The 17,819-nt window shown below is 37.1% G+C and overlaps 1 protein-coding gene and 1 long non-coding RNA gene across 2 annotated transcripts; one reads left to right on the forward strand and one right to left on the reverse strand.

Moving 5' to 3' along the window:
- Positions 1 to 6,506: 6,506 nt before the first annotated feature.
- Positions 6,507 to 16,400, forward strand: LOC109094137 (T-box transcription factor TBX18-like). Its single transcript, XM_042713438.1, has 8 exons — positions 6,507 to 7,157; positions 8,119 to 8,293; positions 8,882 to 8,983; positions 9,482 to 9,653; positions 10,136 to 10,303; positions 11,494 to 11,558; positions 12,845 to 12,939; positions 14,526 to 16,400. Exons 1-8 carry the CDS (start codon positions 6,932 to 6,934, stop codon positions 15,161 to 15,163), a joined length of 1,641 nt encoding a protein of 546 aa, XP_042569372.1. The 5' UTR covers positions 6,507 to 6,931; the 3' UTR covers positions 15,164 to 16,400.
- LOC122135103 lies at positions 7,899 to 9,569 on the reverse strand. Its single transcript, XR_006153332.1, has 3 exons — positions 9,465 to 9,569; positions 9,095 to 9,200; positions 7,899 to 8,961 (listed from the first exon to the last, which is right to left on the reverse strand). It is a non-coding gene; the product is annotated as an uncharacterized LOC122135103 (long non-coding RNA).
- Positions 16,401 to 17,819: the final 1,419 nt, after the last annotated feature.

The raw sequence follows: 17,819 nt of genomic DNA on the forward strand, positions 1-17,819 counted from the left end.
TGAGAGCACATACATACACACACACGTATATGTACATTATATATATATATATATACACACACACACACACACAAAATATATATATATATACACACAAAAAAACACACACACAAAAAAAAAAACACACACACACACACACACGATATATCACATTTAGCATACAAACATGTAGAGGAAAACCCTCAGTCTAGTTTTATCTGCCCATCTATTTTCTCTCCAAACACCCAGAGAGAAGAAAAGAAGAATGAAAAAGCGCAAGAAATATAAACATTTCCTCACAACAGCTTCTTCTCACATTTTATTAATTAAAACTTTTTCTATGGACTTCCTAGGACTCTTTAATGTGTGTTTGTACAAGAGAGGTGGGTGGACCTACTGTTGTTTTATGCATGGGATGGAATATAGAGAGAAGAAAGATGTTTTATTTCTCTTGCCATGTTTTAATCTTATGTTGCTCTCTTGTCATGTGTTTCTTTCTTTCTTTGGCACATACACAGATATAATGACTCACAATACAGTGCATCTCTCACTCACTTAATCACTTCAATACTCACTCTTTCAGTCTCCAAAGCCAATCATAAAAGAAGATCTTACAACGTAAACATACAACAACTTAACATACTTTACAACATACTTAATCAATTTGTTCAGAAACACTAATTCATCTTGTCATTTAATGTTATTGTTATAAATAAATAAGTAAATACATGCAGTAATATTTTCTCAAAATCCTAAAACTTCCAGGATTAAATTAGATTCTGAATCCCAGGTTTTGAACCTCACAGTACTGTATGTCAAACTGTGGAATCAAGACCTGATCGCACACTCACTCACTGCCTTGCAGATGCATTGAGTCAGATTTCTCAAAGTGTTTCATATGCATGCTGTGTGTGAGAGACCTTCTGATGACAACCTGAAGGAAGATAAAACAAGTTTTTGTGCGTACATAAGCACATGTGTGATCTCTCTCTCCTTCCTTACTCCCCAGTTTCCTCTCATCCTCTCCTACATTCATAAAATATCAAACAGTCCAGGTCCCAGAATAGGGTTGCCCTGCGGCTGCCTGACAGCGCGGATATTTTCAGTAGGTCCTTGCAGTGTTATTGCAGGTGTCCAGGCAGGATGCCCGTGTGAATTCAGAGAGCACATCAGACGCTGTATAATTCTATTAGTCCTATACACAGATATGTATATTAAAACCACACTCCGCCAGGGGATACCGCAGTGCTTAAGGAGCATAGGACAGAGCAACCCATCTTCAAATATTAAAAGAAAGTGTGTGTGAGTGTCTATGTGTTAATGAACTGCTAAAGAATATTTGATGGACAAAACAGACAGCGGATGGAGGAATGTGTGTGTGTGTACCAGTTCAGTAATTCTGAACTTTTTGGTCTTAATTTGCGAGTTTCTTCCCAAAGGCCAGCAGTATACCATTACATTCAATTACATGCTCTAAAATGTCTAAAATAAGACTTGCTGTGTGTGTGTGTGTGTGCATGAAACACATAAAACATTTAATCTTTAACATACTTAAATACGTATGGTATGTGCTTCTAAAATACTATGGGAATGGCATCTCTCTTTTTAGTTTAATTACTACATTACCAAAGGAGCACTGCTTTGTGTTTTTTCAGATCCCTCTGTATTCTAGAAACAACAGACAATTAATATGAATTCATGCATTTATGGAAAATCTTTTGCAGCCATCCTATATGAGAGGCTACAATCATTTCTGAATAGCAAAAAAAAAAAAAAAAAAAAAAAAAAAAAAAGAAACTGTGACAATTTAAAATTTCTTTAAATAAGATTTTTAAAAATCCAGTCCAGTTAAGCCCATTCGGCATGTTCTAATAAATAGTATATTTTGTCTTTTGCTCCTTATTCATTCCTCTCTCCTTTTTTCTTTCCCCAGTCATTTCCTCTGAGCGGTTCACTTATTCATGATTTTATTGCTTTTGGATTTAAATTGGTCTCACTATCTTTTCTCAAGAGAGTAGAGTTCATAAAAAACACATGCTTGCTCTCTACTCTTTTTTTTTTTCTTAACTTTTCATCTTATTCTCCTCTCCCCCCAGTCTGACCTACGATCTCTTTGCCATTCTCTATTCAACACTTCCTATTTCTCACTTCCTTTTTTCCTTGTGTTCTACGAGAGGGAGTAGTTCTCTGGTACTTCATCTGTCCAGTGCTAATGTTGTCCCAGGAGGCTTGGAGACCCTCTGAGCGACGCTCAGGCTCCCTGCTGTAGGTCTACGGAGTGAGAAACCATTACATCACCCTCTAGAGGCTAAAATAAGAAACTACCATCATTTTCTCCAGACTCCACCAACATTTATCAATCTGTCCCAAAAAATAGATACCAATATAAAAGCAGCCGCCCTCAAAACACTGTCACCAACTAAACCAATGGAGCTTACTGACTGGCATCAGAATTTACAGCTCTAACACATCAGTATCTTAACGAACTAAAAAGGCTATAATATTCTTATAAAAAATATTAGGTCTTTCTCACCATAAGCCTAGTTGGAATCAAACCATACAAACAAACCTTAAAACATTCTTCAGGATTACACAAATCACAAATGAAATAATGACACATCCTCGCAACTCTAAAGAAAGTTTATTAATTAATCTTCCTAAAATATTAAGATAAAAAAAGTCTACCAGTATGAATAGATCCCAATCCAGAAGCATTTAGAATGAGAGTAGCTTGACTAAATAATATTATTTACCTGGTTTGTAAGCTTTAGTCTGGTCAGATGGTCTGTTAGAGGGGTTTCTGGTCAGACTGAGAGACCATCGTAATCTAGACCAGCAAACCAGATGTTTCAGGTTTTGTGTTGTTGTTTTTTTAACAGGGGCATCCTATCAAATTATTTAATATTAACTTGCCCAGATAAGTCTTACTTATTCCCTATAATTTTTTACTTTTTTGAGCGGCAAGGAAGGACAACGATAGGTCGTATTTCATCACATAAAATCCTCTCCCCCCAAAAAAATTCTCACACACAAACAAAGTTGACCTCTGTCCACGTGTGTTTCGCTACACTGCCGCGTGACAGGTCGTATAACTCGCGGCGATGAAATCCAATGTCAATACCGGTAGAGTCGCCGGGGGTCCTTGTCCGCGCCGCCCCATAAAGACCGTCATAAATACGGTAAATGCATCAGTGTATATTGTGCACGTTAAGAAATACCGCATTTTCACGGAGAGATAAACTTTATGAATAGGTTTGTGGGTCATGGATGGTTTGGCGTGTCGTTTCATTTGAGGCGGATTGAGGATGCTTCAGTGCCCCCAGACATTTAACCGCCGGTTACCGGTTCTGCGATCAGTCTTTTTCTCATATGCGCACTTATAACGCCACACCTCTGGATTTGGCAGCAGTGGGTCGCGTCCGCCGCAATGGGGTCTCTCTCGCCTTTCTTTCAAAGGGATTTTTTCTTAATAGTTTTTTCTTCCTCCTATATACCCGCGTTCCTCGCGCTGCCACTTCCGCTATAAAGCCCTTGGCTGGCTGCCACGGGGCCATTAGCACTAGCAAAATAACTGTTAACAATATGGTGCCCAGACACAGCAATTCCGACTCAAGTTTAACCAGCCGACATGGTCTGAGTCGAGTGATGCCAGAGGATACAAACAAACGCATTTTACACTTCAGTGCAGTCTCATCTGTGCAATAAGTGCACGGTTTATTTTTATTGATGCTTCACACCTGAGAGGAGCACATTCATTTATAGTTTAATATTGCGAAGACGTCTGTGAAAAAAAATAAGCCTAAATTTAGTTGTGCAATGCCGATGAAATTACACAAATGTGTGTTAATTGCGCGGATAAAGATAAAGCGCATGCAGCATTTCCTCTGCTTTATATCACAAGGTAGGTTATTAAGAGCTGAAAAGGTCCGTTATTAGGCACGTGAACGGTTTTAGGTATATCAAAAACGAAAATGTTCAGTAGCCTGCATGTAATGGAAATTATATTCTGCATGATAAATAGGCTACGCCTATACAAATTGGAGAAGAATAAACATTTTTTGTAGCTTCATCAACTTTTTCATTCTAAAAAGATTTGAGCATTCAAATTATATTGTATATTCGGTAACAATAAAGGAACTATCAAATCAGCATAAATGCGCTAGTTGCAGATTACAGTAATTCAAGACCAACATAGCCTACAAATAATTAAAAACCGAACCATAATGGTTGAATAAGAGTATTATTTTCCTTAAGGTGATCACGTCTAAATTGATAATAATATTGATAATATTGATAATAATAATAATAATAATAATAATAATAGTATTGTGGTGATAATGTACAGCCGTCATAATAAAGCCACATTAACAGCAGCCTATAACTTAACTCATAATTTGTTCATGAATGTACAAGAAAGACAATCATAACCGCGGAACTAAAATAATTTAAGTAGGCAAAATAAATTAAATGTCGTTTATAGTAACGCATTGTACTAATAATAGCCTAATTAGATTTTTTTTTTTAGATCAAAGTAAAGTAGGCCTATTGAGGTTTTGTTTTCCATATAGGCTACTGAACGTGTTGGCCAGCCCCATGCAACGTTTAGATCAAAATTAAACTGGTTACCAGAATAAGAGGTGCAGTGCTGCACGCTCATATTGGTGAACCAATGAACAAAAATATTTTGGTAGTAGGCCTATTAATAACCAAAATTTTACTGAAATGATAGGCGTCACGATGTTTTAAATATTAAATGCACTCGATTTCTACCGTGTAAATAATTGAGTCTATGGGAAGCCAAGACCCAACACACATGAGGATCGAATTATTTATGAATTTAGTAAGGCTGAACACTGTGTAATTTATACAGAATAAATCATTAGATTCCATTAATTAAAGTAAAGGTGTATTTTTTTCTAACTAACGATATCAACAAAAACAACAACAACAATAATAATAATAATTGTATTATTATTATTATAGGCTATTGTTGTTGTTATACAAAACAGAAACTTCTGTGTGTGTGTGTGTGTGTGTGTGTGTGTGTGTGTATGTGGGTGTGTGTGTGTATATATATATATATATATATATATATATATATATAATATAATATTATGTCCGTAGTTTCTGAAATATAAGCTGTCAGGCATTAAGGCCGTCACAATATGAAAAAACAAACAAAAAAAAATCATCCATATACTTTTTTCGTATTTATATTGTACAGGTCAACATAATAGTGTTTAATGCGATATGGAAAACATCAGGCTATCATCTAAGTGACGCGACATCAAACGAAGAGTGAATTAAGATTATGTCGGTAATTCACTGGAGCATACGGTAAACTGTACGAAAATAATCAACAGTGTATTAAAATGCCAGTTTCCTGTACGTCTGGTATATTTTATGCATATGCTAGCCTAGCTATTTATTTTATGAATGAATAGCGCTAAATATTGCTGCTTTAGCATAGACAATTGACTTATAAAGATTATAAAGTAACGAATGTCATTTAAGCTTTTTTAAATTTTAATTAATGGTATTTTAATAACATTATTTTATAATAAATGATAATTTCATTAAAAATACGTATGGTTTTAAAATAAAATAGCGTATAGTTTATGCCATGTCTCTTTTTCATATATTTATAAATAAACAAGAAATATTTTTTTCTTGTTCATATTTTTCTACTGGTTAACGGAAAGTCAACACGCATTATGTATGTGCATAATACACAGGCGTGCTCCAACGGATTCTCACTTGCGCGTGGGACAAGAACTCTCCAAATGGCCGTGCAATAATTTGCACGTTCCAAACTGCGGGTAGATGGAGCAGCTACATTACACCCACAACATGCTCTGAAAATCACATGGGTTTAAATAAATCGAATCATCTAAAGCATGATAACTTACGCGAATTGGCCTAGATTTTTTTCAAAATCCCAGTTTCTTTGAGATCATCTGATATCTTTTTCCCCTCGAGTTCATTATATAGCCTAGGCCTAATAGATATAACAATAATAGGCCTAGTAAAAACAAGAAACACAAACAGCCTATCGAAAATAGGTTACATCATCAATTATAATGCTCAGCCTTGTGTTTAAAGAAAAAAACAACTCTATAGCTGAAGGCTATTCATAATTGCATTGTAAATTTGTCTAATTTATAGGCTATTTAAACGTATTCAAATCAATGCAAACACTAGGCTACCTACACTTTTTAAAACAAAAATATTTTGTATCGTATTTTGCAGTCAGGCGTTTTAAAAACCCAAAAATAATGTATTATATCAATTTACCAATAATTGCATTTGTTTTGAGGATTTATAGTACCAGGAAATTGTGTCTCGTTGTAAAAATTAGTGCTTCTTGGGGACTTGTATTTAGAAACTGTAGACTGCACGTCTCATGTCAGGTTAGGTTTGACAGATCTTATTGCTGGGCCTCACGCAGATACAGGCGTAGATTTGGTAATAATTCTACACGATTGGCTCACGAGGGCTAGTGGGGAGGTAATGCGGAAGCATGTGGAGCATGTGCAGCCGGAGTGTGAAAATTATCGCAATGCCGCGAGCATGACTGGAGCTCAGTGAACGATAGATGATTCATTCTGCCAGTCCGCTTTACCACTTATGGGCGGAACGTTCTACACGAGGGGCCGGAACGCTGTGCGCCACCGGTGATTGACGTGAGGCAGCCCCGCCCATCTTCTGCCCTGGTTATTGGCACTTTAACTAATCCCGGCCACTGCCTCGGTGTCTGTGCGCGTTGACAGACCGATGAGACTGTTTTAAATTGACTGTCGCTTCGTTTTCAACGTCTTTGTCACATCGCCCGTGGTAATTAGCTACTGAAGCGGACTATTCTGACTCAAGGAATGCTAGATTAAGTGCTGTTGCAAATGCACTTCTCGTGAACTTCTCTTTCTCGGCCAATCGGTCTTCTCGGTTTGTTACCATGGCTGAGAAACGACGGTCCCCGTGTATGAGCCTTAAAGCGCACGCATTCTCGGTAGAAGCGCTCATTGGCACGGAGAAAAAAAGAAAGCTGGAGGAGGACAATGAAAACCGTTTTGAGGAGGTAAGCGAAGTTTCGAACCTGACAGAAAGCCCGCAACCCCAGACTGGGAGAACTTGTCCAAGCACCAGGAGTTGCGAGACAGACTGCGCAAGCGACGAATCCCGTGAGTAGCCTTCTAGAGTTTTGACTGCAACTAAAACGGTTAGAAATAATAATTCTGCGTGACACGTACGCGAAACAAATCAATTTTGTATTTTATATTTATATAGTTGTAATTCTGTCGGCTGAAAAGTAACACTGTACGAAGAAAATACACCCGCCGTTATTCTGTATCTTCTCCAGTATAATGCAGGCTTCTAAATAAATGCGAAACAATAATTGACATTAAAGAGAAGGTTTTTTTTTTTTTTTACTAACAATATTCTTAAGTAAAGCACCTCTGTAATTTAGAGATGTAATGGAGTGAAGTCACGGTGACAAAAGACGAGAAATACAGTGGACAAACACAAAATAACACAGTTATGAGTCTCATAAATATAGGCACTAAGAGAGTCACTAATCTATTCTGTTTATGAGTTTGGCCACAATCATAAACACTCAAATTGACTTGCCTTCACGAAAGCCTACATAGGCCTACTCGTAACATAATAATAATAATAATAATAATAATAATAAATAGACTAACTGTTGTACAGCTGGAATAAAATGTATAAAAAGTCGATTCACTTTTTCGGTGTCTCTTAGAATTATTTTCTTTTTAAAGTAAACAAATACAGTTCTTGTAATTCGTCATAAATGCATAAGTTAAATTAAATGTAGCCTAATTCTTAACAATAATTCCATGAATAATTTGGCGCCAAACCAAATAAATGAAACAACAATAACGACAAAATAAACCTGCAGGTTATGTATAATTGCATTTTAATGTTTAACAACATTACAATATAAAAAGTCTGTAAATACATGCAATGAGCCAGGAAGAGCATGCGAGTCAGAAAACCATCGCAAATCCTTTTTTGTGCCACTTCAACAGTCGTTATTGCAACAGTAGTTTAAATTAAAAGTTTCCTGCGGGTAGTTAAAATATAAAATAATTAAGACCGCTTTTTTTCTGTCTTTCTCAGCGGAGTCTGAGGACGTGTTGTTGGATAGCCCACAACCTGCATCCCAAGGCTCGCAGGTCCTCGTGCAATCAGGCACGAGCTCCGGGGAGGAGATGCGCGTGGACCTGCAAGGCTCAGACTTGTGGAAGCGATTCCACGAGATAGGAACTGAAATGATCATCACCAAAGCCGGCAGGTGCATCACACAAAACATGCTGTACAATTTCATAATCATCAACTAAATATCACCATATTCAACATTTGTATTTGTATATAGTTGTAATATAAAGACAGTACATTCTTAGTAAAATACGCTAGTCTCTTTTGACTGATGTTAGATGTAAATGTTACTTTCAGATAGGCTACATGAAGGAATTGAATACATTTAACAAACAATTTTTTAAAATGTCCCTAAAAGTGCCAAAATGCCGAAGATTAAAAAAAAAAACATATATTTATTTATTTATATAAGGAGTGGTTTTGTGCATTACTTAGCTACGTTTGTATATGATGTTGATTTTTGTGGAATTGTATATATTCATATTGACAATTTATTTAAATTAATGAACAAATATAACAGTTACACTAAATTAATTAAAATTATATATTTGGGGAAAAGTATATTTCACGTAAACGGGTAACATACTGTGTTTTTATATGGTTTGAAAAATTATGCCCACATTAAGGTAAAAACTGCGCACTTAGGAAATCTGGATTTTGCCTCAATGTGATGCAGCCTATAGGCCAAACGAAAATATTAATATACAATGTCATTTTATCCCAGGCGAATGTTTCCCGCGATGAGAGTTAAGATTGCGGGACTGGATCCTCATCAACAGTATTATATCGCGATGGATATTGTTCCTGTCGACAACAAACGGTACAGGTGAGGAATTTACCAAACTTATCTTACCAACCTGCATGCTGCGGCTACTGTAGACAAATGATCGAAACAATCTAAAAATGTGCAAACATAACATTCAACATTTTGAACTACCCGTCTCCACAAATGGCACTCCCGGAAGTTGTTGACATGTTCAGTCCGGCCTTTTGCGATGCCCTTTTGGGAGCTTGACCTGCTGGACCTGAAGGTCATGAGACAACTGCAGTCAAAACAAATTCATAACGCGTTAGTTTATGGCGGGCTGAGTGTTTTTACATATTTTTCAAAAGCTTTTTCGAACAATGTTTTTGTAACCACAAACTTTTGAATTACAAGTCAAAGTTTGTGTCAAAAACTACAAGACATTTACATTGCGCGCGACGAACCTCAAATACATTGCGTTCAGAAAATTAATGACAGAAATTGCTTTGAAAGGTCGAGCCGTGTATTATACTATCTAAAATTCACATTATGTGACACTGACTTTTTTTTCCATTCCAAGTACGTGTACCACAGCTCGAAGTGGATGGTAGCGGGTAACGCCGACTCTCCCGTCCCTCCGCGTGTCTACATTCATCCTGATTCGCCTGCTTCCGGTGAGACGTGGATGCGCCAAGTTATAAGCTTCGACAAACTCAAACTGACCAATAATGAGCTCGACGACCAAGGCCATGTGAGAAAATCTTTTGTTATTTATATCCCAGAAGAAATTACTGGATATTGATGACTTTTGTAAAGCTGAATAAGAAAAAATGCACATTTCTTCTATGTCTAGTCTGTTAGGCCTGAGAGGAAACCTGTAAACATATGAAGGTTTGATGAGTTTGTGAAGCAGACCAGAATTTCCGTCTGTGATCCTGAAATAAATTAAATGTTATAATTAGAAAACTCTTTTCCTGCACCCCATACAAACATGCTAGCCATTGTCGCCTGGTGTGCATTTTGTTTTGCTGTATTATTTTAAAGACCTAAACATGTTGTAATGTGGAGGGTTGTAAACAAACTCAATTGAAAGCATCCCCAGGGCGAGGCAGTTAAAGGCCTGTTTGGCCTTTGAAAATGGAGGCATGTGTGTTTTTATTGAGGTAGAAAACTGCTTTGGTAATTCCTCTGTTTCCCACTCTAAACACGGATGCGCAATGTAATGTTTTCCAGATCATTCTCCACTCTATGCACAAGTACCAGCCCCGTGTCCACGTCATCCGTAAGGAGTGCGGTGAAGAACTCTCACCCGTTAAGGCGGTTCCCACTGGGGATGGTGTCAAAGCATTTTCCTTCCCTGAAACGGTCTTCACCACGGTGACTGCATACCAAAACCAACAGGTAATTGACTCCACATCATGCTATAAGTGTCCAATGCACAATTTGATAACACTAATCATAAAAACCGCTACTAAAGGTTACATCAATTCTTAAAATGAAGAGGAAATCATAGGGCTCAGTGCCTTTTCTTTTTATTAGATTGCATTATTAAATCTTGATTTTTATAAAACAAATAAACATGCAGGAAAGTCACAACAAAAATGCCTATTTATTTTTTGTAAGTCCAGCCAAGCAAGACAAAATCTTAATGTACATTAGCTTAACACTGCTAAAGAAAGAAAATGTTTAAAAAAGCAAGAACAACAGAAGCAAATATCATCAGTTTAAATAATTTTATTATTTTGTTACAAGATATGCTAAATCAAAATAGTAATCAGCTAAAAAACAGAAATCAACAGAATTATCTTGACTCTATACTAGCCTGTATAATTTTGAAATAATTTGTTTTTGCCTCAGGTGCAGTACCATCCTCATTATGCTGCTCACAGAAAATGTATGAAGCTAAGCTATTCAATTGTGACAATAATAGTTATTTTTATAATAAAACCAATTCAATTCAGTTGCAGAACTCTCTTATTTAGGTTACACCGTTTGAAAAATGTACCTAATTTACAAGATGTTTAATTGAAATAATTATAATTATACAAATTGCCTAAAGCAGTTGGGAGTTGAAGGGCTCTTGTTCTATGCATTCATAGATCAAAGCCTCTATGAGACCAAAAGAATGAGCAGCACCCCATAAAGGGTAATTTATTTATAAAGAGCACAGTTACATAAGTGTTTATTTAGGCATATGCATCGACTTTCCTGTGCCAACAGTTCAGAAGCAATGTATTGATAAATTGCAACAAAAGGAAAAAAATAGAAATTTTATTTCATTGAAATTAAGTTTGTTTTGATTTCCTGAAACAGATTAATAACAACATGTTTTAGATAAGTTAGAGCTCGAATTCTTATCAATTTCATGTAACTGCCAAGTTTTAGAAATGATGTCATCCATTTGTCTGAGCTTATAAAAACACAACACACATGCTCTCTCACACACACATATGCGGAAGCAAAAAGCTTATAAAATAAACCTACACACACTGCATTGTGGGATAAGGGTCACTGGTTCTAGGTCAGGGAATTTGACATTACAGGCTTTGGGTCAGTTATTAGACTGTGTTTTGTGTGTGGATCTTTTACAGATAACAAGACTGAAGATCGACAGGAACCCATTTGCAAAAGGATTCAGAGACTCGGGAAGAAACAGGTAAATATAGTAAATTATATGTAAAGATCTTTGTTAGATCAGTAACTACAGTAATACTGGCACTGCATGAGGGAAAATGTCTTCCAAGGTTTTTGAGTCAAACCCATCTAGCACAGAATAGATCATAGTCTTACTAAATTTGGACAAAGTGTGTAGTTTCTGCTCTTTTTATTTTGTAAGACAGTACAGATATTACACTTCATTACATTTACATGTCTCTAGCTTTCTTTGAGGCAACAAAACGGTTTTTTTTGTTTTTGTTCAACTTCTCTTCTGACATCAGAATTAAGTTATTTCAGAACTATCAAACCATATTAAAGGATTATCAGATAATTGTTTATCCAAAGGGAAAAGTCTTCTTTCAGCCAAACTAAAAGATTCCAGTGAAGCCTAGACAAAATAAACATAAAAACAGCGTCACATTAAAAGCCATTACACAAAAATAAATGTATAAATGAAAATACACAATAAAAATAATCTCCATCTTCACATAAAACATAAATGCGCAAACAGGAAATAAGGCTTGTGCGACACTGGCTTGCAAGCTCAGTGGGGAATTTTGACTCTGCTCATTAGATTCAAACGAGAGCGTTTTTAACACCCCACTGAATCACACTAGACCACGTACATCCATGTTTGCTCCGTCCCTCTGCGAGGTCTCACAGAGCACTTAGACCAAGCCCCGTGTCTCAGTGTTACAGGAAAAGTTAAGCAGTTTGCTAAACAAACTCGGCCACTTGATAGCTCAAGTGGTGTGGCTGATAAAACTGGGGCCGAAACAAGTTGAGGCATCTTGTGTGAATTATCGCCTGAGTGGTACTGTGGAGGGGGTGGGGTAACGTCCACGTTAACAAGGCGCACCGAGCACCACCATTATTTCCAGAAAAAGCAAGAAAATTCTCCCCCCCTCCCTTTTTCTTTCTCTCTCCTCGTAAAGCTTTAACTGTGACTTCCTGCACTCTATGTCTGATCCCACCAATAAAGCTATGTGAAAATAATTATAGCCTTGCCATCACACACACCAGCACACACACTTTATGTTCTTTATTACCTGCTCTGATTTACTGGCCAAATACTCACTGATAAGGAAAGGGTCTTGTACTAAGATGGCTGGCAGGATTGAACACACTGTTGGAAAGTTTAGCCAGTTGCAGAGCTTTTCTATTAAGCGGACTGAGAGCTTTACTGAATCAGTCTTGTCTTTGTTTTTGTAAGCATATTGAGAGTTTTTGTATATCTTCAAAGAGTGGCATATGTTTATTAATCAGAATGCTTGTGCATTGTAGGATGGGACTAGAGGCTCTGGTTGAGTCGTATGCGTTCTGGCGGCCCTCACTGAGAACTCTGACATTTGAGGACATCCCTGGAATCACTAAACAAGGTACTGTGTGTGTATATGTGACCCGTGATCCTTGACCACAAATCCAGTCTTAAGTCGCTGGGGTATATTTGTAGCAATAGCCAAAAATACATTGTATGGGTCAAAATTATAGATTTTTCTTTTATGCCAAAAATCATTAGGACATTAAGTAAAGATCATGTTCCATGAAGATATTTAGTACATTTTCTACTGTAGATATATTAAAACTTAATTTTTGATTAGTAATATGCATGGCTAAGAACCTATTTGGACAACTTTAAAGGGCGATTTTCTCAATATTTTTTTGCATCCTCAGATTCCAGATTTTCAAATAGTTGTATCTCAGCCAAATATTTGTCCTATCCTAACAAACCATACATCATACATCAATGGACAGCTTATTTATTATTATTTATTTTAAATAATTATTATTTATTTAAAATTGACACTCATGATTGGCTTTGTGGTCCAAGGTCACATATATGTGTGCGTGTGTTTCCCTGCCTAAATACATCATTGCACAATGGGTTGATAAGTATTTATTAAGAATTAAGGTGCGTCACATTGGTGAAATTGCAGAGAAATTTTGCAAGCAAAAAGGTTTTGTCTCATTGTCTCTTTTCAATAGCGTAGAGATGTAAGAAGCACCGCTCAGACCAAGAAGGTTTTTGTTGTTCCATGTTGCAAATTCATGTGACCAACTTGAAAATAAGCAAAAAGTTATGTGGGGAATTTTTTCGTCTTCACACAAAACTCCAAATCGCACAGATTCCTACTGGAAACGTTAACCCTTTAATCCATTTTTTTTGTACTGTCATTTCAAACCTGTATTACTTACTTTTTTCTGTGGAACACAGGAGAATATATTGTAAAATGTCTCATGTTTAATGATACAATGAAGGTCAGTAGAGTTAAATGTTGTTTGGAACAATGTGAAGCTAAATAAATAATGAAAGATTGAACTAATAAATAATGAAAGAATTAACTATCTCTGAAAGAATTTAAGGATGCCCTTTATATTCAAATTCAATTCCTGAAACAGGATGCAGAATTGCAATTTGAATATGATTGCAGATTGAAAGAAATCAAATAAATAAAATGTTACATTTTAAATGCGAAAATAAGCCAATTCGTCAAGTATGAGATTTTGTAATAGAAAACTGAAGTATTTTAAAAAATAGTTAAAGAATCAATTTGAGTAAATATTTACTATAGCCCTTATGTAGCTTCACCCCTTTTCAGCACTGCACTCATTCTCTTCTGTCTTCCGTTTGTATTTCCACAGTCGTGAAGGTACGAATCGATGTCGTTAGAACTTATGAATGAACTGCTTGCTTTAAAATCTTCCTGGTCTACTGACATATGTTATGACATCCGCTTTGAACATTACAATGAATATAATAACTTTCGTTAACTCCACCATAAGCAAATCCACTTCACCAGCTAATTACTCTTCAACAGTGATGCTAGAGATACTGCAAAAACGGAAGTTCCAAGACAAAATTCTAAAAATGTTTTCTGACGCACATGGTCTATTTTTTTTTTCTATGTTTCATGTGTATGTTTTGTATTGATCACGTGTAATTGAAATGTATGACTGCTCACAGGTGCAGCTGGCTCTCATACGCATCTGCTGTCCTCGTCCTCATGCTCTTCCCCTACATTCCACATGGGTTCCGGGGTGGGACCAGTGTGTGATTATTCCACCTGCAGTCGAACAAGCCACCCACTCCATCGCTACGCCCCTTCCCTCTCCACAGACTCCTACAGTCGACTGGCCAGCCCAGCAGCAGATGCGTTTTCCACGACTCGGAGCTCCACGTATGTGAACGGGACTGAAGGTGAAGCATTCTCATGCACACAGACTGGCCTGCCAATCCAGATCCACAGCATGCCAAGCACAACCTCCCAGCTGCAGTACCTAATGCCCAGCCACACCCATAATGCATTTTCCACCAATCAGAGCACACAGGGTTCCTATAACGGGTTCCGTCTGCACAGCCCGTATGGTCTCTATGGTTATAACTTCTCCACTTCTCCTCGCCTGGCCACCAGCCCTGAAAAGACAGCATCTACGCAGAGTTCATTCCTTGGGTCCTCCCCTAGCGGGACGCTGACGGACAGGCAGGTTCTATCCACTGTGGACAGTCTGCACATGCTCAGCAGTAGTCAACAGAATCTTTTTGACTCACGGACTTTGGGGTTGACAAGCTCCACCTCCCAGGTGACAGCCCACATGGCATGACCTGCATCCCAAAAATTTTGACGGACTTCAAACTCAGCTAAGAATGTTTTCTTTGAGTATAAACTAGTTTTGAGGACTAGTCAATAGTATAATTTATAATCAGCTGGAGGTTCATCACTTTCGCAAGAGTTGAGAGAAGGACATACTGCGATGAAAAGGAAAGGAGACAAATCAAATTTAAAGAACTGAGAGAAATCTGCAATATCATTTATGTTTTATGTAAATGACAGCTGAAGATCACATTGAGGATATTTTTAAACAGCCTTTATATCTTAAAAATCATTCTGATGAAGCAGCACAGACCATTATTGGACACTAGGGTATGTAAATGCCTGAAGAATAACGTGGGAAAGCCAGAAAACACTTTACAGACACTGTTTCACGGCATAAAAGGATATCAACCATCAGATCTCATCAGGTACAATGAGACCCCTGAATTGCTGGTAGAAGTGTGAGGAGTATAACAGATGACTTTTGTGAGGCTGGACTCAGTGTCTTATGGACAATAAAACAGAGTTTGGCACTTAAAAGTGAGCAGACTGAAAAAAAGACAGGAAGTGATGTCACAAACACAGGCTGCAATGACAATGTTTTTAACTAAATAGTTTGCAAGGTGACAATCAGCAGGTAACTGTCACTCTGGGCAAACGTCTTGTTTGTGCTGAGATTTTACGCACATCCAGTCAGCATCTATGGCAGATAATGTGGTTTAATATGAAACTGGACGAAGATAAAGGAAACATGGGCTAGTGTTTACAAATTCTCTCCAAGTCAAAGGGTTTTGGTCTGGATCAGCACTGCTGTCTGAGTCTTGGAACAGACAGGGCTGTATGAAATCTGATCTGAGTTGATAATTCTCACACTTTATAAATAAAACCATTGGCATTCTTCAGAAAGATTATAGTCCTGCCACGAGATACATGCTGATTCCAGGTCAGCTGTCTCGCTCTCAAGCCAAGGACTGAAAAGAACACTTTTCCCTTGCAGACGTTAGATTTTGCTAATTTACTTATTAAATGTATTTTTTTTTTCACAAATATGGAGAACATGAATATTATTGATACTGTGTAAAGATTTCATTTGCACTTACGGCAATTTTAAATACTTGCTTTTTCATATTCAGGCTTTTTTGCCAGAGTGGCCACAATAGACATTTCCTCCATGTTTGACTCTTGTTGGCCTGAGAATTTGAAAACCCTTTGAGCCAAATAAAATATATCCATATGCTAAAGGATAATTGTGGAGTGTGTGCATGTGTGTTTCAGCCTCAGATGCTTCTTTTGGGGTCAGGCAAAGGTTCTGAATGCCTAACAAATGAAAAATACCACCAGGGGCTCCTGGAGAGCAGCACACACACACAAACAAAATGCATTCATGCACACAAAGACATAAAGTTTGAACTTGTGACCTTATAGTTTAAACAGTCTAAATACAAAAGTGAACTTCTGTCACTGAGAGATCATACATGCCAACAACATTATTCTGTTTACGTGAAACGGTAAAGGAGTGTGACATTACACACACCATTGTCATGTACTTGTAATGTGGTTAGGTTGCAGTTGAGAATGTATATGTATCTTAAGGAGGTTATGTAAGACCCTCTGAACATTACTAACTTTCAACACCTAATATACTGCAGATATAAAAACAAATTAGGGGACTTTAAACAGGTAGTGTTTGAATTTTGGATCATTTTTTAAACATTAAATACCCAAACAGCACTAGGAATTTGTACTAGAAGTCTACTGTTTTAATACATGTTGTCACTGGTAGGACTGGGTAAGTCTTCAGAACCATAACTAGTGAGACACCTGTTATGGACTGAAGGTGATGGACAAACAGCATATGCAGAGAGAGAGAGAGTAGGTTGTTGTGTGCTTTTTTATTTTAGAACAGAGGAATGGTTGGCTTGCTGTATCTCACTAACAGGTGACAGCCCCCCATGGTTGGCAAACCTTTCATACACCCATATCCTTATGCACACACACTCACATTACTGGCTCATTATCAGTAAACATGAGGACATTAACTCATGTCATCAATCGTTTAACAAATGTCACACACATTATAGATAAATATATAAAGAGAAGAATTATTTACATATATACACTTCACTTTAATAATTGTAAAATATAACCATCCATTTGCAGTTAACTTAAATGGCAATAATTTAAATAAGCAAATGAAAAAGAAGCTTGTTTGCCATAATGATTTTCCTATCCGGCAACAAAGTGTCATATAGCTCATCTACAGATGCTTTTTAGATTGACTGGCTAACATGCCTTCTGTACTGGTCACCACTATTCTGCCAGGGCTCTCTTTTCCTGTCAGTGTGTTGGCATACGGGATCAACTTTCGGTCCCTCACTGCCTGGCACCATCATCTCTCTACACAGCCAACACAGTGTTACATTTTCACACTGCTGACTTCATCTTACAGGTCTTGCAGACGTCAATTATTTACTGCAAGAAGTTTTTTATTGATTGTGCAATCTATCGTTTGCACATTTACATCTGTTCAACATTCTAAGTACAGAGAGTAACAGAAAATGACGTCAGATCTTAAGTCATTAAAACCCCAAAACAACCTAGAAAGGGCAGAACATTACATTCAACTGTTCACACAAATCATGAATAATTTATTCTTGTTTAACAAC

The sequence above is a fragment of the Cyprinus carpio genome, chromosome A23 (genome assembly GCF_018340385.1).
Source record: "Cyprinus carpio isolate SPL01 chromosome A23, ASM1834038v1, whole genome shotgun sequence".
NCBI classification, from domain to species: domain Eukaryota; kingdom Metazoa; phylum Chordata; class Actinopteri; order Cypriniformes; family Cyprinidae; genus Cyprinus; species Cyprinus carpio.